Genomic DNA, 22931 nt, shown 5'->3' on the forward strand with positions numbered 1-22931 from the left:
GTGTTAAAAGAAGAAACGCACACAAAATATTTAGGTCCTAGCTTTGGAAGAAATGAAAAAATTAACTACTCTTCTTTTTTATTAATGCCACAAGTTATTACCTGTTGAAACAAAGTCTTAAACCTGGCAAAGAATTCCTATAGGGTATCGAAGTTGCTTGGGCTCAATGATATAAGCTAATTCGTAAGCTAATGGCCTCCCAAATCATCTAGTTTGCCAAACAATGTTTCCAACTTGGCCCACACCTCATTGGGAATGTTACTAATGTGAAAGTGGAGATCGGGGGAAATTACAAGCATAAGATTCCATAGGCTTCATCCATCTTGTTGAAGTAATTTGACTTACCTATAACTAAATTGGGCTTTGTTTAAGTTTCTATAGTGATCCTATAAAGTCCCATACTACATAGTATCAGTAGAACCTTTGGTTTCTATTCAAGGTAATTAAATGGAGTTAGAATAACATTGATTTTTTGTTGATCCATTCTCTTTGGGTTGCTCAAACTTGTAAAACCTATAATAATATGTTAGTATTCCTCAAAACACTCTAATGCTTTGATACCATGTTGTATTTTTAGCACGAGTATTGGATCTACTGTGTAGAAAATACTACACTAGCAATTGCATGACAAAAAAGAAGAGAGAATGAAATGGCATAAAAAAGAATACTAAGTAGTTGAAGAGACCAATTTGAATTACTCATAACTCTTATGTGTATTATTGCTTGACATGAATAATCTTAAATAACCCTCCTTGAGAGGGAACCAATGCACACTAGGTTAGGGTTCCATAGTGCATGCACACTAGAAAATAGAAAAAACACTTTCCCTAATTAGCTAGTAGTTTAAAATTAGAGTAAGAGACCCTAAAATAGAGTGGGAATCTCGGTCAAAATAATTTAGAACTTAAGTGAAGACTCCCTCATGCAACTTCTAACTTAGAAATAGCAAGAAACCTCCAAAAATAAGATTGAAAATCAAAGGATAAGGTTGGCATATAAGTGGATAAGGCCATGGATAAGGTAGTCTCCCAAAATAAGGAAGGGAATGTGCATTAGTGATTGGGGACCTTAAGGATAGGGTATTGTAAAAAAATGGAGAGGAAATCACCATGTCGCTACCCAATCAATGCCTAACCACTATCATGTGTCATCCTAGGTGGCAACCTGCTAAAATTGTATACTAAAATAGAGAAATGCTACAATAGGAGATGATCCGAAATGGTAGGGAAAGTATAGTAGATGAAGAAAATTGGTCATATGTTAACCTAGTTATGTATGGATGATGCCCTAAGTCTTCATTTACCCCAACACTCACAAAGGCGTTGTATATGCCTTAAGAAGTTGTTCCTTGATTTATTAGAGGATGCATACTTGGTTGTACCAACAAGATTGGTAACAAAAAAAAGGTGTACATTTACCTTACCTGTACCCATTAGACCCTGGGATGACATCTCCATTGATTTTGTGGGTGATTTTCCAACAAATAAGAAATGACATAATTGAAGGGGTTCCATCTTTTGGTATTATCATTATTTCGTGGTTGAGCAAAGCATCTAGGAGTGGGATATTGAACCATAAAAATGAGGTGGAATATCACATATCAACAATTTAGGGCAAAGTGCCCATGGTAACTCCATAATGAGTGCCCCTTTCTTTATACTTGCATTTTGCAAATAAGAAAAAGAGAGCATAGCATGAACCTTACCTTATACTTATGTTTTTTTCGGTATAAATTTTCTTTTGTCACATCTTGTGTTCATTTGTGTGGATGATGTGTTCATTTGCTTGTTTCTTTTATTTCAATTTGAGCCATTTCCATATTTTTGAGCACCTCTCTGTGATATCTAAGGTAATATTTTGCACAATAAAAGATTTCAAAATATTGTAAGATCTATTGTGATGAACTATTTCAATGGAATAACTATATTAGTTTGCATATAAAAAAGGAATAACAAATGATACCAAGCATTCATTAAGTGAAACACACGGATGAAGACCACCATAAGTGAGCACTAGATACAATTACAATTCTATAAACTTGCCAATTAGAAGGTAACTTGCAATACATACCATTTTATAAAGATAATTTGAACACACTTTAGAAATTAAAGAGACCAAAGCACCCTCGTTGAGAATAGATCCCACCACACCTTTATTTAGTTCATAATCAGTTCTCTAATAGTTGGATGAGAAGATAACTTGAGGAATCATAGATGTATAAACTATTTATATAAATGATAATCAATTAATGTTTCTCCACCCGAAGGCTATGTATCTTATGTAGTTTAGAGCCAGGCTTATGACCCCCACTTAAGTAATATTATGAACTCAACATTGTGTTACACGAAGAACTTATTTCATGAAGATATCATTGACATCAATGATGTTGAACTTTCCTCATTAGGCTTATTTGTAATCCTATATTAATACAAATCTAGGGATTTGATTGGATTACTATTTAACCCACACTTCTTTCTCACCTTATGTTAATTCTGCTCCCTTGTTAGCAAGACTGTTTATGTTAATGTTATTAATAAGTTAAATATGATGGAATTAGACATAGTAAAACACACTTAATAAGGTCATGGTGGTTGATTAAAGTGTAAATAGTTTTCAACAAATCTTCACCTTTGGAAAACCCTGGTTAAGAGTATCATCTTGAATTTTATAGAAATTAAAATGTAGATTCAAAACTGCTCATGAAATTTACTAAATCACAATATTTGAAGCTACTCTACTCATCCATGGAAGTTAATTCACCATCTAAAACAAGAATCATTGACATGCAAAAGAAAACATCACACATACACAAAGATTTATCTAGGGAAAAACAACTACTCAAAACCCCTTACTATTTGTATTGCATTAATCAGAGAATAGAGAAGAAATACAATGCTTACTCAAGCCTGAGCACACCCTGCACTAGTATAGTCTATCTCTTTGCCTTACTGACTGAACCTGGCCCGACACTTAGCCAATTTCAAGCCTTCCCAAGCTCCTATTTCCTTGCGTTGTTCCCTTGGGAAATTGCCCCTATTATTTAGGAATTTCACACCAAGGAATTGCACAATTACCATAGGCCAATCCTTTGACTACATGCACCACTTGTAAAACTTGGATGAGTTTACAACTGATAGTACACTATCCTTGAAATCCAATCTCAACTAGGTAACTCAATTTCTTTGCATGCAACAATTATTTTGGGCTAATTAATCACTCAGTGTGGAAAAAGTTCCACTCCCACAACTCGACCTCCACTGGGTTCTTCTGATAGTTAGAACTAGTTAAACTGAAAATAACTCAAATCAACTGAAATATATTGCTACAAATTAACATCAATCATGTAGAATTGAACTCAAGTGTCTCCAACTCGAATTTACTGAGTTAACTGAGTGACAAGAGCCATGTCACCTCAGTTAACTACCTCCAAGTATTCTGCTGAAATTGAAATTCGAAGTTTAATCTGATTTGACCAAGGCAAAGTCAAAACTAGTTTTTCTTGCTACATTTTCAACAAATCTCTCATGCAATAACTTAGGAAGAACCCTTTTATCATCATAATCTTAACATGTAAGTCATGAGTTCATTGTATCTACTTTTGAGAGATTATGCTTTTATGTTGTTATTCAATCTTATGTCAACATTATAAGTGCAAAACAAATAAGTAGAAAAACACCTTCAAGTAACAAAATGTCAACATTATGTACAAAGCAAATAAAGTAGAAAGCACCTCGTCTCACCAAAAGCTTAAATTGTAGGTCATGAGATAGATGCATTTTTTACTTGTTAGCATATGATAATTATTTTTGTGTTGGGAAAGCATGACAATGTTGATATTGTTTCATTCCAAATAATGTCCCTATCCTTGCCAACCCATGTTACTATTTTATTCCCCATCAAAGTTTAGTCTGTGATAATAGGGTAAAGGGTAATTCCCTCTTGAAAAGTACATTAGATCCATTTAAAAAAAAATAAAAAGCAAGCTTATGCCCATTCGACTAGAAATCTTTAATATCCTTTTGTTTTTCATTTTTAGATATAATAATTTCCCTCTTTTATATATTAATTATGCTGATAGGAGTTTTCTTTGCTGGCTTGGGATAGGCAAACACTGTTCACCCCAGCCAATGAGAATGATTGGATTTCACCCTTTTGACCAATAACATTGAGACATGTGTTTGCCCTCCCACCAATATCATCTTGTCATTTGTCAAAATAAATTTCTGCCCACGGGCCACCTGCTTCATCTCGCCATACTGCTCCTCCTTTTTAATTTACTTTTCATGCACGTCTCGACCACCTGCAGAAACTCTATGACACACCATCCCAACATGCGTCCTTCTAAGCAATGTCTTGGTCACCTGCATAAACTCTATGACACACCATCCCAACCTGTGTCCTTCTAAGCAACGAAACTAAATAAAGGAGGGAAACAAGCTCTTAAAGTCTAATTGTCTGCAACTTGCAAACAATTTATGACCCAACCAATTGATAAGAAGAAGACCGAAGATAATGCTTGCCTGGATTGCCTGGCAAATTTCTCTTTCTCTTCGCAGGAGGCGCTTGTACTCCACTGTTACGGTCGGTAGGTCAATCTAGCCCATTTGCCATACCTTCGACATTGAATTGCACTGTTCACCATACCTGCCTGCACAACATTGAATTGGACTAAGTTATGGGTGTTCACATGCCATCCTCTGCTCATAACCGATCACTGCATTCAATTGCCAATATATTGTTAGGGGTGTTTTCTTACTTGGCGTTATTTGAACATGTCAAATTTACAGTGTTGGAGTTCAAATTTTACAGCATGAGGCCAACTACTTGCTTTCAAAAATATCTTCCTCCACCTTAACTAATAATTCCCTTAGTCACTACCTCCACCTTAAATTTAATTATTTTTTATTTTAATGTTGTTGAAATAGTATTCACTGTTATTTAAAAAATTATATTATATCAAATTGATTTTTTTTTTATTTTTATTTATATATATATTCTAAATAATATTAATAATTAATCTATCCATACTTAATTTGCATATTTAAAAAAATAATAATTACCGATTAACTTGCAACCCTAATCTAAATCCCCTAATCATATCTATCCAAAACCTCATTTATGGTCTATCACTATGGTGCAAACTTAAGATATTGGTTGGGCACAAGAAATTACACAAAACAATTTAAAAACTAGAGTGATCCATGTGGATTGTTAAAGTCTATTATCCGTTGTAAGTGTATTGATTGAGGTTTGAAATCTTAAACGAAGGCAATCTCATACACCATGTTACACATCACATGCAATACAATAAAAAACAAAAAACTTGACTAAATTATTTGAATTTACACAATAATAAAAACAAAACAATACTAGATTATTTGAATTTTTTTTGAGACCATGAGGAACTTGTGGGGTGTAAGCATGAACGCAACTATCACTTTCATAAATTCTCACATAACTTTTTTTTTTTTTTTAATAACAAAACCATATTTCGTTTTCAACCATTCAAATGCGATGGGTGATCTAGTCCTTCACTAGGTACACCCACCTTAGACTTTTTCTATTGGATAATTAATAATTATAAAAGCCACGTTGCAACAAATAATTTTATGCTACAATACAGTTGGAAAGAAATTATTTAAAAATGGATCCCATTCTGGGCCGGAGTTGTCCAACTAATCTGTATGTACTCCAACGTAAGAAAAACTAAGAAGAAATAATAAAATATATTGGTAACCGCGTGAAAAAAACAAATCTTTTCTTCTCCCAAGACCTTTTGACCCAAAGCCAACAACTCCCTCCCAAATCCAAATGTTAGAAACATAAATAAAGGAGTAAAGAACGACGTTGAAAATTTTAAAATGGAAATTTAATTTTAAAAATTTGGCTACTTTTCCGGTCTGGGTGTTGGGAATAGGGAGGGTTTGAAGGGAGGATCCTAGGGTTCGACAGTGTCAAAGCAGCTGTAGCTGTACCTCACCTGGATTTCAGACACACTATTTTCGCGAAATCGGTCCGAATCTGTCAAATACTGGTGTAATTTGCTTACGTTCTGCCTTCGAATTCGTATTTTTGATCATTTCGGCTCCGATTTAGGCACCCAGGATCTTCAAGACAGTCCCTTGTTACTAAAAAAAATGGCGGTTTGGAAGAGGGATTTTGATGCCGCAGCTTAAGGGCTAAAGTTAGCTAAGGAGGTTCTCACATTAGGCCCTGACTGTGCCGAAATGCCGTCCATTTTGTCGTTGTAAAATTGGGTATCTTGGGTAGTTGTCGAGGTGGAAGACAGAGAGGGCCGAACAGGAATCGTCAGAGTCGATGACATTACCAGGTGGTGACTGACAAACCTGACCGGTCGACCCGGGCTTTTTGGAGGGCTATGACGTTTTGTTGGGGTTGGACAGGGCCTCATTGCATGGACGCCCATCACGGCTTTTGTCAAGGCCTTGCCCAGGCTACGACTCGGATTCGACGCTGAAAAACATTTGCTTCTGCCGCCGGATCACAGGCGTCGCGACCTGATGGATACATTTTACGCTTCTCGGTGTCGTGGTCGTCGTGGAAAACTTGAAATTTTATTGGCATTTTGAGGAGCCTGAAACCCCAAGGAATCGATGATTCCGTGGATGGTACCTTTTTATTTTTTGAACATTTTCCGCAATGGGTGAAGGCGAAAGGCGATTTATGTTGTTGTGGCATTATTATTCTTCTGGGATCGAACTTCTTAGCACGTCTTGCTATAAAGTTGGAAAGCTCTAAGCCCAAGCCACCGCCCGCTTGACTTGCAAAGCAGAGAAAAATAACCTGTGTCACCACGGTTTAAGATTTGTCTTGTATTGGTGGTCATGGCTCCTTTTGTTTTAAGCTCGTGGATGTCTGGAAGAATTCGGCTGCTTCATTGCTTATTCGTCTTTGGTGATATGGGTTTGTGCCTGATGGTATAGATGGTGAATTTAGATGATGGGGTTTGCAATCTAGATTATTGCAGTCGAGTTTCTGGATTTGATGAGGCCTTGGATTGAGGTGCTGTGCCGAGAATCGGACGATGCTGTGGATGTAATGCGACGCAGAACTTGGTGTAAGAAAGGCGGGAGAAGAGCAAACGGGATGTCTCAGAGATCATGGATCCTTGTCTTGGCTATGCACAAGGTAATGGGTTTTACTTGATTCATATGGCTATATATTTACACGGGAAGATTTACTTATGGAACTGAATGAAGCCTAAATCTGTCATTGCTATGGTGCTGTGCTTGTACTATATGCAGAGTTATTCATCCTTTCACTTATCAATTTTCTACTACCCAAGCAATTCAAAAAACTTGCTTAGGGATTTAAAAAAAAAATGAAAAATTTGATTGGAAAACATGTTCATATAGGCCTTCCGTAAGGCATGGATGTGAACAACTGATAATTTTCATTACACTAAATTTGTGTTGTACCTGTAAACGGTGACCTTTCAGAAGCAAGGGGAAATTCGATGAAGAATATTATTTCAAAAGCTCCTTAAACATTACATTTAAAAAAAATCCTTCTTACTTGAGGAATTCATGTGGGCAAGTAGTGTTGCATTTAAGATTTCATTAGTTGTTTGCCCTGAATATAAACATGATATATTCCAAATTCCCTATTAACGCTTATCATTTTGTTGTTATTATATTTAGAAACGTCTTATAGAAAGGGTATCGATTTCCATTCCAGCATTCCACCTTAGTTCCTGGAGAAAACACACAACATACCACTTCAATAGATATAAGATATCTCATGGGGAGGGGTTGAAACTTGAGGGTGGGAGCCAACTGTGGGCGTTAAAAACTGTCCCAAAGGGTGTTCAGACTCACTGAGTCTCACACAATCCTGGTAACAGCATCCCACAGTTGGGTAGATATTTCTTCTATCCGATATTGGGGCTGGCCCAGGCCTAGGCTCTGCCTAGATTGGAAAAACAAAACAAAACATAGGAAGATATATTCTTTCAGAACAGATGAGTAAGCATATAGTACAACTCTTTCATCTAGCTGTCAGGTATATACAACCAAGCCTGCGTTGCTTTATGTCAAGTGGTTTATCCGGTCTGCAAATTTAGTACTTGAATGTGTTACTTACCATCTTTTTTGAATCTTACCTGCATTTTACAGCAATTATTGCACTTTACTGGATTGCCTTCATAATTAAATCCAACTTCTGTATTGTGGGTAACTAACAGGAAGAAAATATACGCGAGGAACTCATTGACATTGAACATAGTATGTTATTAATGCTGTTTGCTTAGAACTTTAAGGATCTTATTTGTATTGGCTCCTTATCTCTATGATGGTTGCTGCTTGTTCTATTCAGATACTCCTGCTACTGCTCTGGATAGGTACTGTTGGTTGCAAAGCTGAAGGCATTGGGCGACATAGGCAGAACATGGAGCAAGTGGGTGAGGCTCCTCAGTCTCATTCTTGTATTCATGATCATATTCTGGAACAGCGCCGTCGGTTTGGACGCAAGGAGTATTCTGTAACTCCTCAGACATATGGGGATGAATCTGGTTTTATAGAAAATCACAGGAAAGGCAGGGAACTGTTGGCTGTTGCCAACAAGAACTCACAACTGAACAAAAAGCAGCCGATAAGGATATTCTTGAATTATGATGCAGTAGGACACTCATTGGACAGAGATTGTCGAAACATTGGTGACATTGTGAAGGTGTGTATGATTCTCCTTGAGTTACATGACCACACTGTTCATAGATGTTTCTGGGGTGCATATGGTTCCTTTTTCTTATTATGCTTTCGAATATCTTGATATAGTTAGGGGAGCCGCCAATAAGCTCAATTCCCGGGGTTCCTGTCTGCGATCCACATGCAGAGCCTCCAGTTTATGGTGATTGCTGGTACAACTGCACTTCAGAGGATATATCAAGAGAAGACAAGAAAATGCGACTCCATGAGGTGAGAAATATCTTAGGACTTTATCCTCTTTTTTAACTTTGTTGAAAAGCATAAGTACTTTGAATCTTTGGAGATGTCATGTTACTTGTAGAGTTGAAGCCTTACGTTGGCATTTAAGTACCAAGCCTCAAGTTTGAGGATTCTACTATCGTTTTCAAGAGTAAAGGCAGTTTGACAATTCCTTAATTTCACATGTTTCCTGTGGTATATGGTGTGGAACTACATACTCTCCCTTTTGCATACCCTTGTAGAGATTTATTGTTCTGCAAACTTGTTTCTATTTCATGTAATGATAGGGTGCCGTGATTCTGCATGCTATGTTTGGATACTGTAAGATGCCTTGAACTTGTCTGTTTTATATGTTTTGATGGATTCTGCAGTGCTTCAGGTATTTATGATTTTGAATATCTCTGAACTGTTATTTTTGGAAATATATTCCAATCCAACAGTATGGTCGATAATGATGACTGATCTATCTCAGCTCGTGTTTTTGGTTAACAAAAAATAGATGATTTTCCTGTCTTTGAAATTATACTTTTAACTACAGTAAGTAAACTTACATGCTTATGATCCTTACTGCCCATGACTCAGGAGTTAGGGGTTTGAATATTTGCAGTGATTATTGAAGAGCATTTTCTATTATATGCCCACTAGAAAGACTGCCCATGACGTACAGTGAGACTGAGGAAACTTTGTAACTAAGTTGCACTATACAGGGAAATAGGTACAAGTTTCCAAAAAAGGAATGCATTGGAAACATGGAAACATTCGAAACACACACACACACACATATATATAGATGTGCTATTTAATAAATAGCACATTACTTTGAAATTTTTCAAAGAAAGCATTATGAATAAATGAGCAAAATATTTAAATTACAAGCAATGTTAAACCATTTTTTATATTGGGATCCTCATCATTAGTATCACCCTCTGCATCCTTGTCTTGCATTTGTCTCTGCCTTGATTCCCAGGGACATCAGCAAACAGCATCCAATTTTGATGAAACTACCTAATCTATGCTTTAAAATATGGTAAAAAAGCTTAACATGCCTAATCAATTATTTTGGCTTGAGTGAAGGGTACATTTCTGCCAAGGCCATGATAGGGGAGTTCAACAATCAGTGCCACCAACATTGGGGCACATAAAGGGTTTGATGCTTTTGATTAAATGACAAATCAATACCCTTGTACGTGATAGTATCCAATGAAAATCCTGCAATCCTGAAATCATAAAAACTGTTAAATCTGCTGATTTTTGTGTGGGATATGAAATTCTACTTTCTCATATGAAGTCCGATGAGGTTGGAATTAGTCAAATAACCTGAGACAACTAATGATTATGTTAAAAATTTAAGTAAAACTTGACATATCTTTTATCTTTCTAGTTTTATATTTTCTTTGTCTTTCATTCTGTCCTCAGGAAAGATAGTGTAAATACCTATTTTTACTTTAAGAATTCAACATTACTATTAATTGCTAGTATTTTTGGTCAAACCCAGTGAAGACCTGAGTAAAAAATGAGCTAAACCTTTTTGGAAACACGTTTTATGAATGCTGTTATGGCCTGGAAATGTGTTTCTAGCTGTACAAAACGCATTTCCTACTCCTGGTACACATTTGTATATCTGGAAACGCATTCTGGGGCTGTACTACATGTGTCTTCGTGTTTCCATACGGAAACATGCATGGCATAGCCTTGTAAGTTGTACTCTACATGTTTCCTCCAACTTAGCTTTGTAATAGTACTGCTTGTATTGAAAATTGTTTTTGTTTTTTTTACTTGACAAGAGACAACAAAAATACGTACAAGATTTTCTTAAAAGATAAGAAAAGTACATACAGGAATTCTGTTTTCTTTAAAATTATATTTATGGAAAGATTGTGGCTCTCATGATCCTTACTGCTTTGAATAACAATGAGTAACATTGAAGGGCATTTTCTGTCATGTACCCACTAGAAAAACTGTTCATGATGTACAATGAGACTGAAGAAGCTTTTTAATATTACTTCTTGCATTGTTTCATATTTCTTGACAAAAGCCAAGAAAAGTACATGCAATCTTCTTTCTTCCAAATAATTTTTATGGAAAGCATGCCTCTTATATTACACCAAAAGAATGATAACAGCAGTGTTCTTGTTGGATAGCTACATGGCACAATGCATCTTAGTTGACATCCTCTCCCAGAATTAAAAAGTAGTACCAATATTTCTGCATTAGCACTGATCTCTGGAGAGTATATATATTTCCTAGACACCCTCATTCTAACTGAAAACTGTTAAGCTAATTTGGTTTTAAAAGCAAGTATTTCTCTAGAGCAGAAGTTGCCTTGCATGATTGTATTCCCTAGCTGGTTGTCATCATGCATGACAATCAACACATTCACTAAATAACTCCTGTGCAATAAAAATGCCCAATGATAAGGGTTTTGTGTGTCTAGAAAATCCATCCCAACAATGCTTTGACCACTCTAAACAAATGCAATATAGAAGTTCTTTGTTAGTCCCGATTTATGATGTCTAATTTTGACTGCTATTCTTTGGTTAATTATCTTTCATCCTAAAACTCTCTACATAAATTACATTCTTGCTTTTCAAGTTTCCATATGGTCTGATAGAATGATACCTTTTATTTCATCCACCCTCTGTGTCATGCATACACCACTTTTTTTATTCTGGCTCTATACAGCAGGACAATAGCTTATCTGTAATCCATCTGCAATCTCTCTAAATAAGTCCATGCACTTCCATCCATATTTAGATTAAATTATGGAATAGCTTCTTGATCCTTAAAGAGTATAAGCAATGAGTCATCTGGAAAGTGGCCTTTAAATAATTGACCTACTTCTGCCTCAGGAAGGGGAATTCACTTGATTAGACCTTGGGCCATTTTGTTTGTTTGTTTGTAATTAGATACTTAAAAAGCTTTTGACACCATGACATGGAAGCCAGGAACTAATGGAAAACTGTCTGATGATTTAAACAACTTTTAACTTGCCCATATCTTCATATTTACATCTACTGATGGAAAGACAGGCCAAAGTGCCCAATGAAAGAAGGGACTGAAGCCTAGCCTTAGCATGGCTAGGACATAGGGCCACTTCACTCCATAAGCTTTTTCAAAGTCAATCTGGTTGAACAAGGCATTGGGCCCAGTTTGTCGGGTCTAGTAATTGTTTGTAGAATATATTTTGAAATTCTCAGAGCAAGGGCCTTTGCAATTATTTTATAAGAGACATTTTATTGCACGATGGGCCTTCAGTTTGTAATCAGCTGATTCAGCTCCAGTTCACTGGCCTTGAATATGAATTTGATAATACTGTTGTTTGAGATTTAACCTTCTGATTGTTTCCTTATATATCTGGAGAAGATCTGGGCCAGCAGAGTCCCAGGTAGTCCTGCAAAGCTCACGTGGGAAGCCATCTAACTTGCTGAATTCTTGTTTGCTATATATGAATGCGATATGGACAAATTGTCCAAGTTAACAGCTGGTCACAAAGTCTTGTCTGGGATTCAGTCAGCTTTTGCAGGACTGCATCCACACAAGATTGCATGGTCACCTTACTTTCCTCACTCATTTCCTGAGACTAGAATGCCATCTTATAAGGGCTACAAATTCATCTTTGATATCAACCTGCTGAAAAATTCCTTTAATCACTGGTCAGGTGCCTCGAGCACTGGGATCTTTTTAAAGGGATTCTTCTAAGGCCATGCCTTCTAAGGGATTCTTCTAAGTCTTCCATGGGTGCCTCTTGCCCCCCTCAAATAAGTTTATTCAATCCCATATTTGTTTGTTTGACCATGATATAGTCCCGAGGGCTTCTCATCACATTGTCAATAGATTGCTCTCAATTACTGGCCAAAGTTTTCATAAAACTCATCAAGGTAAGTAGTCTATCACAGGTGGTTTCACATCAGACATTATTAATAGCATTTGAGAAGATTCCACTCAAATGCTGCAACTTTTGTGGGAATGATTTTTCTCTCATCTCCCTTTGCCTCTTTCTTGCTACTACTGCATGCTACAGACATGATGCTCCTCGGATAATGGTCCTGAAGATCTCTCGTATATGGGTTTCATCTTCAGCTAGCACCTCTTGTTTATCATTGAGTTTTGATATCCTCTTAGAAGTACTGAAGGTAGAATTTGGTGGTGTCTTACACATCCTTTATCTAGTCAATGATAGCCCCTTCAGCTTGATATTCTTTAAAAACACTGAGTTGCCTCCAACTCTCTCATCTTCTGTTGTTTCCCTATGAAAAGCTTTTCTGCTCCATCTCTTTGTTGGTTAGTTGAAGTTGTTCCCTAAGCTTGCTTTCCTTTTTGTTCTTAGTTGAAGGGATCATTCCAACCCATTCTTGTAGAAATGTAGTTGTTATAATAACAGACTTGTATCTGACATGAGTCCCCATTTGTACCAAATTCTGTATTCTGCTGATTGCTTGAATGGGTTCCTGTGAGCGTGAAAGAGAAACGTAGAGTCTACAGGTAGATTTTAGAAGGCACTTGGAACCATCGATATGGTGTATCCATTTATAAAGCCAGTATAATAGGCATTGATCACATCTATTCACTGAATTTTCAATTAGTCCAAGCAAGCAGATTTGATGGAAAGGTAATTTACTGCAGGTCGGCATAAAATCTATCCAATCTAGCATGGGTCCTCTCATTGCTTTTATGTTGATATGATCAAAGTGTTCCATCCATCTGCTGCTGCTAGATGTTACAGTCTCCAAATGACATCTGATAGTGTATTGTCAGTTTGCAGTTGTCCCAAACCTCTGTTTTTGATGCACCCATTGTGGTCATTTGGCCTTCAACTCTCCTTGACATCCAATATCAGAGTTGCATTCTAGCTTCTGTGATGTAGACATGGGTATAGACTCTAGAATGAACTTGACCATCTCACAGTGACTATTAGTAATACGGTAATCCAGTAACATCTAGCAGCAGTGCCATCCTCTTTACTGAATTATGTGGGGGGGAGGTGGGAGGGGGCACAAGATGCTACTTCATGGATTGAGCCTTGATTTTGCCCCTTCTATGATGCCACATAGTCATTCTCCCTTGCAACTTCCATGAATAAGATCTGAAGTTTAAAGTCATTTGACTTTGAACTCCTTCAATAATGATATTTAGTTTGATACCTTGAATGTTGATTGTATGGGCCTGAGGTATATTCTCCCATCTCCCAAGGGTCCCCATCACATTTCAGGACATTAATTCAAGTTTCATAAATATTCTTCATTAAGTCCTTATTCATGGGTTAAGATAGAATTAGACATTTTAAATATATTATCAGATCAGTCAGCCTAGGGGAATGGATCCTTGGATCGGATCTGGATCTGGATCTGGATACCCCTAGATCTGTCTAGGATCCACTCCAAAAACAGATCGTCAAATCTGAAACATATCAGGCTCGTGGCCCACAACAAAATGTATGATTTTCCTGTGTGACCATTCTCCCACTGAGGATTCTGTGCAGCGATACAATTGCTTGACCCTAATAATTGTCCATTGAACCTCCCATGTAGCCACTAATTTTCTCAACTCCAACATTTGCATGTAGCTTGAAGTTTATGGCAGTTTGTTCTCGGGATTGGGGAGACAACATGAAATACCAAAATTTTAAATTTTAGTTGAAATTAATTATAGATATATCTATTTATATATAAACTTTTGCTTAAACTTCAATTTATGTGACAATGTACAAACTTTAGGGTTAACTTTAGTTTTTTTTAATATATAAGTTGTAATTTTTATATATTATAAGTTAATAATTTAAATTATATAAAATATTTACAAATGTATATAAAAGTTAGACTGCAAGGCTCGAAGCCATTTCAAGAAATACTGATTATGAGCTCAACATGTCACATGCAGGATGATAATATTTCTCCCAGCCACCCAAGCTAAACCCAGTTGACAATATATTTAATTTTTTTTTCTTCGTATTTTTAAATTTTATATAAATTTTATTTTAGAAATTAGAAAAAAATATATTTAAATTGTTTTTACTTGCTGTTTCCCTGCTGTATCCAGATCCCATGTTTTAAAAATTATTATGGATGTGTATTCGAATCTGGATCCAGATCCAAATCCTGGTAACTTAGCATTTTAACAACAGCTTTTTAATATTTATCCATTCTGATATTAGGGAGGTACTTAAGGGCTCTGTCCAGACTCCAATGTTTAAACTACTATCTTTACTTCTGTCTATAGTGGGGTCATTGGGGTCTTCACAGATATTGTTTCTCCTAAAAAGGTCTGTTATTCTTATGTGACCCCTGTGCAGAACCCTTTTTAGTGTTCAGGCCCTCTTCTTGATGGCTTTGTAGTACTGCCTGAACTTTCTCATTTTGATGGTGTTCTGTATCAAATTTGGGATCATGCCCTTGTGCCCGTTCACCTTCTTGTTACCTTTGGTTGTTTTTTTATTTCCCTGTTTTTAGCAGTCCATCCCTCCACTTCATATTCTGTCTTATCCTGTTTTTGGGTTTATCATTCTTGAATCCAAGTTCTAGCATTGTTTGCCTACGTCCTATCCCTAATTTTTGAGGGGCAGTCATTCAAGATATTCAGGTGAAAGTCATGTCAAACAAGAATTGGGAGCTAGATGTATATAGCCTATTGCATATATGTATGCTACGGTACTAATGGAGTTGAATTTCTGTTGGGAGATTCTATCTGTATGCAAATTGGTGCACTTGGCTAACAGAATGTGCATCTTGCTTCTCTTCCATCAATTGACATCCAAGAAGCTTTGCTATATTTTCAATGTATGCTTTGCAATTTCTGTCCTACTCTTAAACTTAATCTACAAAGGATAATGCTGCTGGGTGGCATACTATGGGAAGAAATCTCTGTTACACGGGAACCGCTCCCTAGAGGTGGGAAACCCGTTCCAGTGGTTCCCGCGCTCCCGGAAGCTTTGGAACTGTATGGGAACGTTCCCTTTTCTGTGGGAGCTGCAATGGGAGCTTGGAAAAGTTCCGGGAGCTTTGAAGACTGTTTTTTTTGGAGTTCCCGCGTTCCCTGGGGTTGGGGAATACAAAGCATGTAGACAAATATGTTGAACTACCCACAAAACATGAGGCTTTGTTGAAACCTTTGCAGGAAGAAAGGCCAAAGACATCCTTAACACCGATATCCTTAATTGAGAAACTGGAGCAATCTCTTGATGGGTTAAGGAAGCGTGTGACACCTCAATGTAAAAGCGATATTTGGGATGTCACGCTGATGAGTATTTATTTTTTTGTTTATGTATATTTATCGCAGAAGATTGTGTGCATATTGTATGTGGCAGTCAATGCTTAACCATTAGAGTCGCTTTACTTTTTCTCATAAGAATAACTAGAGAAACATAAGTAAAATTGTTCCTTTGTATTTTTAAGGCAAATTGTTTCAAATACTGGTCATGTGTCTGAGAACTAATAATGAACTTGACATTTTAATATTTTATATATATAAAAGGGAGAGACTCAGGAAGAGAGACACCCAGAGAATATATTTATATATAAGAGAGATTATATATTTAAATTGATTTTAATATTTGAATATTTTGGTTTAATATTAATTTTGATTATTATATAATTATATTCTTTTATTTTTATATTTTTAATTTTTTTATTATATAATATTACCGTTCCCGATTAGCCGTTTCCTGTAAATTTTGGGGAAACCTCTACCCGTTCCCGACACCTGTACCCAAGTTCCCAACGTTCCCACGTTCCAGAAACTCATGCAACATAGGAAGAAATCATTCCTTGAGGACTGAACATGGGTGGTGGGTACAACTATCATTGATATCCCATTCAGAAGAACTGCATTGGCTGCCTCTTCAAATCCAAAAAATCAAATATGAACCCATTTTCCAAAATCACATGACTCAACCTTCACCTTCTAATCAATCTCTGGTTAAATTTTATCCACACCATTTAAATTCTTGTTGTTTAATGTCAATTTTCTGAGAAAAATTTGGCTGCTGCTCTTTTCCCCAACATTTCTGAAGCTGCGTTGAAGACATCATCTTCCTTTTAAGGTTTTAACAATTTCGCCCAACTTGCTCATTGTTTATTTCATGAGCAATATCGGCTCTCCATTTTTATTGTTTAAGAAGGCACTCCTATTAACTATTTGTCTTTTCATTGTGGTTCCCATAGCAAACTCTTCCTTCTGTCATTCATCTTTTACGAATTTATGTATAGTCCTCTTGAGGTTTTGCCAGCTATCATATGCTAATGCCACCCATCACTGATCAGTATCTGCTATATCTTGTTTTCTGCTTTTAATTACCAATTTTTTTCTAATACGGCATATTCCTTGCTGGCATCATCTATTCTTTCTGCCACCTAAATGTACAAAAAATGTACTGGAAGTCCCTGCGGCATTGAATTAATACATGAATCATTACCTCCTGCAAGTCTCCAGCCAAAAGTGGGTCATTAGCAATAAAATTTTGATTACCCACCCGTAGGTTAATCAACCCTGGCCCCTTGCAGAATTTCATCCTCACTGTGGTGAACACCATGACCCATCATCAACTTCCATAGAGTCAAATTTTGAATGTTAACTTTGAAGTAGCTCACTGGCTCTGGTGTAACTGAGGGAAAAAGGCCTTTAGGCTTGTCGTCCTCAGTGTGCCCATGCCGTCATTGAGACATGTGGCGTGCCTATTCTGAGTAGTTTCCCTCATTACAAGTCCATGCCGGTATTACAAGGGAGTTGTCTATAGTGTGACTTTTTGGAGTTTCTGGTGCCAGAATCAGGTGGAATAATTTGAGGTGGAATCTTGATTTGTGTTATTTAAACTAGTTTTGTGACGGTATATATGGATTCAGCACCATGAAAAACTCCTAGGGCACTTCTATTGTGCAGGGTTTACCCATCAAGCTTGTGATTTCAATGAATTCCTGTTGGATTTTAGAGAAATTAGACAGGAAAAATCCACCGGAAAAGCTTCCAAAAAGTCGCACTAAAGACAACTCCGTATTACAAGCCCTGGGAACGACCTCAGCAATGTTTGTCAGGTTAGTGTGGAACAATATTTATAGCTGGAAAAGTCTGCTGCTGCAATTCACATTTACTTCATTGCTTCAGCTCCACAGCTACTGATTCTTCATGAGCATTGAAAGATAACTTATTAGCTATTACATTAATCAAATATTCACCACGCAATTTCAGGTTGCTTTGCCATTCACAATCTGGCCTTGGTTAACATTTTCCTATATACAGGAGAGGGAAATTGTTCGCTTGGTTCCAAACACAAAAGCAGGCTCAAACAATGGTGCTGACTGAGGTAGGAAAACTTTGAACTCTCTGACACATAGCTCTGAGAAAGAGATCGTGGTTCGTTGGTTTAGGGACCTCTTGCAATCAATATTAACATGAAGATTGAACAGGATTTAAAAAGGCTGTTCAGAATGTCTTACAGATAACTCTTACCTGTAATTTTATGCAGTTCCAAGATTGTTAGCCAGGCTCCAAAACTATTCAGCTGGATTTTACCTGCAACACTTTAAGTAGTCTTTGCGGAAGTACAACCAACGTTGTGGAAACAACGTCATTCATTGTCTAAAATCAGTTTAGCACCTGAAACAAAACTGGTTTCTGACACAGAAGGTTGACGAAAATGAGGTGGTAGTCTGGAATTAGATTACTGGTTAACTTTAGAGCCTATCAGCTGCGCACAAACAGATTTTGTATGTGGATTTTCTCCTTGAGGGTCCCGCTTATCTGACCAATCATTGTCGGTCTCTCGTTGACTTCTCCTTTTATCAAGCGCTTCAATCTGTGCCGTTGATCTCAATTCTCCAGATCCAACAGATATCGCGTCGTCCGCTCACCAACTAACTCGGACAATTTCCACCATCGATGTGATCCGTCCAATCGAACGGCTGTTGCGCAATCTCGCGCAGATTCTTGCATGACCGATATCAGGTCAAGAGCGTGTGAGAAAAATAGTTTTCTTGTGCTATGTGTCACCCGCTTAGGCTAATCGCGTGAAATTTAGGAATACCGCTTACCACCTTAGGGCGCGCGAGATACCACTTCCTACTTATTGAATACTACTACGTGATTAATTCACAATCTTAATAAAGATGCTTAAGGAAAGTTTAACGCTTAAGCTCAATATTAATCATTAATATTAATCGACTGTGATATTCAATAAAATGTATGAACAGAGAAAAATACCCAAATAGGGTCCAGAACGCCGATACATAGCGACAAATTAATTTCTGCACCAAAACAGTTAATCCACACCACACTTCAATCAATTATTCAACAAAATGGAAATTACAGAGTCTTGGCCCTCTCGGCTTGATTACAATAGTTTGTCTGACCTCTGTTTCAATCTCAAACCCAATCTCTCACTCAAACTCTCGCTTACTCACCCTATTCTCGATCATCTGATCTCCTTGTCATTACATTCTTTCCTTTTTTATGAATGAGATTCTATCTTAACTGCATTGATAACTCAATTTCTATTTTTATCAACTCAACCATTAAATCCCTATTCTCAAGCTCTGATACACACCTATACTAACAACTTATCTCCTATTCTAAAAATAATACAATATTCTAATTATTACAAGAATTGAGATAAAGATTAATTCGAGAGATCCAACCCTCTCTACTAAAACTGATTTTTGACCACTCAGGTCAATGAAATTCATCTCTTGTTAGCCACAACATGTGAACATACAATCACATTGCTGGTTAAGTACGGATGCTCCTGCATCAGTTTCTAGTTAATTCATGTTAGGTGTTACCCATTTGCTTCCGACATCCCAAAGAACTTGAGTCTCTAATTCCTTTTAGGCTTTTTAGACTGAAAATTTGTTCCTAATAATATATACTTTGGAAATGAACTTTCTTGAAGCAACTAAAAGGTGACTTGGAATGACCGGGACTCCAGACTTTCAGTTTTACATAGGATAGCAGCTTACCTTTCTGAAACTCTTGAAATAAGAAAGGCATCAAGTTGCTGTTAACGTTGTTAAATGTAGAATTGTATGTTTTTTGGTTGTTACCGGTGAACTTTCTTTCAGCACAGAGGTCTTTCTGCTGCAGACAGCCAGTGCAATCTGTTATACCCCCTGTGGGGCCTTCAATACGTTTATTGTGCCGAGAGTCGCTTCACAACTTAGTATGGGATCTCGGCACTTTACAGCTTAGTATGGGTGAGATGTTGTAGTATCTGTAAATGAGTGTAAACATTTAAATATCGGCTCAATATGGAAGAGATGTAGTGTTCATAAATAAGTGTAAACATTCTAAGTTACCAGGATTCGGATATGGATTTGGATACAAATATGGATCCGGATTTGCTAGATTTTTGAAAATCCAGGATCCAGATATAGCAGGAAACATCAAGTACAAAAAAAGAAAATAATATTTTTAAAATTTTAAAAAACACTTTGAGTTCAAAAATCAAATCCATTTATAAATCACAAGTTGCAACATTTAAAACTGAAACCATTAGATATATTATAAATATGAAAACTGAAACATTGAAATGATGCATCCTCTCTCATACAAAAAAATAATATCATAAATGATAATAGTAAGTACAAAAGCGAGTGTCTCATCCATGATCACACTACTAATATTATAATACAAAAAGGATAATATCATAAATGATAATAGTAAGTACAAAAACGATATCATAAATGATAATAGTAAGTACAAAAACGAGTGTCTCATCCATGATCACTCTACTCTACTAATACCATAATGACTACATATCCTCAAATGGATCTGCATTCTCTTCAAATTAAAATTTATTATCAATACACAAAACTAAAACTTATTTTTTTTATATAAGTGGGAGTACCTGCGGTCCTGCTGTTATCACCAAGGGCTTATATAAAATTTATACGATTTTAAACTTAAGTTTAATTTATAACTGTAACTAAGATTTATGTTTAAAATTTTAGTTTATAGACTTTTTGTATTTTATAAGTTGGGAGTCTGCAAGCATCAAGCCCACATGTATCCAGCTTCTCAATAGACTTAAATTGTATGCAAATTTGATACAAGCAGTTAATATAATTTGTTTTACAAAACTTCAACATAGAAGAAAAGGATCCTGAGCTTCTTTTATTGACTTAAATTGTATGCAAATTTGATACAAGCAGTTAATATAATTTGTTTTACAAAACTTCAACATAGAAGAAAAGGATCCTGAGCTTCTTTTCTTTTAGCAGAGGGAAAAACAAGAACATTTTTGTTGGCAAATAAGCAAGTCAAATTGCTGTGTGCGACAGGTAAAAAAAGAGGATCCTGAGCTCCTTTTCTTTTAGCAGAGGGAAAAACAAGAACATTTTTGTTGGCAAATAAGCAAGTCAAATTGCTGTGTGCGACAGGTAAAAAAGAGGCTGTTGAATGTATAAAAAGAAGAGGATCCGTTTCTAAATTGAAGGATTCGTTTCCATTGATCATTGATCATGGATTCGCCATGCTGCCGGTTCTTGGACGTATTTAGGCGGATCCGGATCGTGTAAATTAGTAAACATTTAAACATAGGCTCAATATGAGAGATGTTTTAATGTCTATCAAATGAAAGATTAACTCAAAAAATAATAAGAAAACATAATATTGACTCCATTAAAAAAGTAATAAAAATAATAAATAGATTCAATTTAATTTATTATATTGTAATTTTTTATTAAAAAATTAAAAATAATTTTTTTCCAGGAAAAAATCATAATATACGTATCACATTAAGATAAATTTAAAAAATAATGATTCATATTTGTTATCATTACATGGTAACATATAATTCATAAACATAAAAATAATTAATAAATTATGTTAAACATAAATGTATAATTAAAAGTATTAAATGTTTCTAAATATGAAAATGTGAAATATATATTTAATATAACTAATTATAAATTAAGATCCATTTGACCATATACTGATTTATATTCACAACTATTATATTTAAGAACTTAAAATTTAAATTTAATTAATAAATATATAAAAATTCAATATTTACAACTATTTTTTTTCTTCTCATATATATATATATATAAAATTATAATATCTACACTATTCATATCTCAAAAAATAAAATTAAAAAAATTATAAAACATGTCAAAGAAAAATGCTTCATATATATGTAACTATATGTTTTATTTGGATTTTAATAAGAATAAAAATAAGAATATTTCTATATATAGAAATGTGAAATTTATATAAATATGAAAAATATTATTAAGAATTAGGATGGTGCAAACTTTTCTTTAAGATTTTGCATTCAAAAAGAGGTTTGTATCTTGAGAGATTTGAACTCTTTGGGTACTTGGTAGATCCAAAGCTAAGATGTATCTATGCTATAGATCCAAAGTTAAGATAGATCTATGCTGATCATAGTGCTCTTTAAGTTGCTTCCATATTGCAAAGACTACCAGAATAATTAATTTTAAAAGAAACCATCACATAGAAAACAAATTTCAATTATACCTCGAGAATATGATGGAATTTTAAAGGTACATGATTGGAAACATTCTTCTTAATTTTCAGTTTTCACATCTTATCTCTGTAGGCAGTGTCAAGCAATATCTTTGGAAATATGAAACTCTGGAGCTTGCCACCTTTTTTATATCTATCTGATTGTCATTTTTTTTTTAACATTTCAAACATCTACAATCTGATGTATAAATTAGTCCGTCTTTCCGCACTCACTATCTTTTTGACTTAATATTGAATTATGAATATAATATTTTATTCCATAAAATGAGAGATGAATTTATTAATTAGTTTAGATCTATCTTAAATCTGGATTTACTATACGCTGAGAGGCATTAAGTCTGGAGTTAAGATGGATTTAATTTAGTACTCATGCATTCCATAATGAATTTTCTCAAGCGTTTAAATAAGTTTCAGCATAACAAATACCATGAACAATTACTATGTGCTTGTAATCCAGTATTGGTAAACCCATCAAATGACTAACTCAAACTTATATGTAAGTATTATTTTTTAATT

At 35.6% G+C, this 22931-nt stretch overlaps 1 protein-coding gene across 2 annotated transcripts in view; it reads left to right on the forward strand.

Moving 5' to 3' along the window:
* Nucleotides 1-5856: 5856 nt before the first annotated feature.
* LOC149180072 (metalloendopeptidase / zinc ion binding protein) overlaps nt 5857-22931 on the forward strand; it is a 32577-nt gene continuing 15502 nt past the window's right edge. The window contains exons 1-3 of one of the 2 annotated variants that reach the window (XM_089415885.1): nt 5857-7149; nt 8335-8688; nt 8793-8933. In XM_089415885.1, coding sequence (XP_089272011.1) covers nt 7006-7149; nt 8335-8688; nt 8793-8933 — 639 coding nt within the window. In that variant the 5' untranslated portion in view covers nt 5857-7005. The remainder of the gene's footprint in view (nt 7150-8334; nt 8689-8792; nt 8934-22931) is intronic. The other variant, XM_089415884.1, reaches the window with a different exon arrangement.

The sequence above is a fragment of the Pinus tabuliformis genome, chromosome 3_2 (assembly GCF_031772625.1).
Source record: "Pinus tabuliformis cultivar Carrire ecotype Pingquan chromosome 3_2, CPIR1, whole genome shotgun sequence".
In the NCBI taxonomy this organism is placed as follows: Eukaryota; Viridiplantae; Streptophyta; class Pinopsida; order Pinales; family Pinaceae; genus Pinus; species Pinus tabuliformis.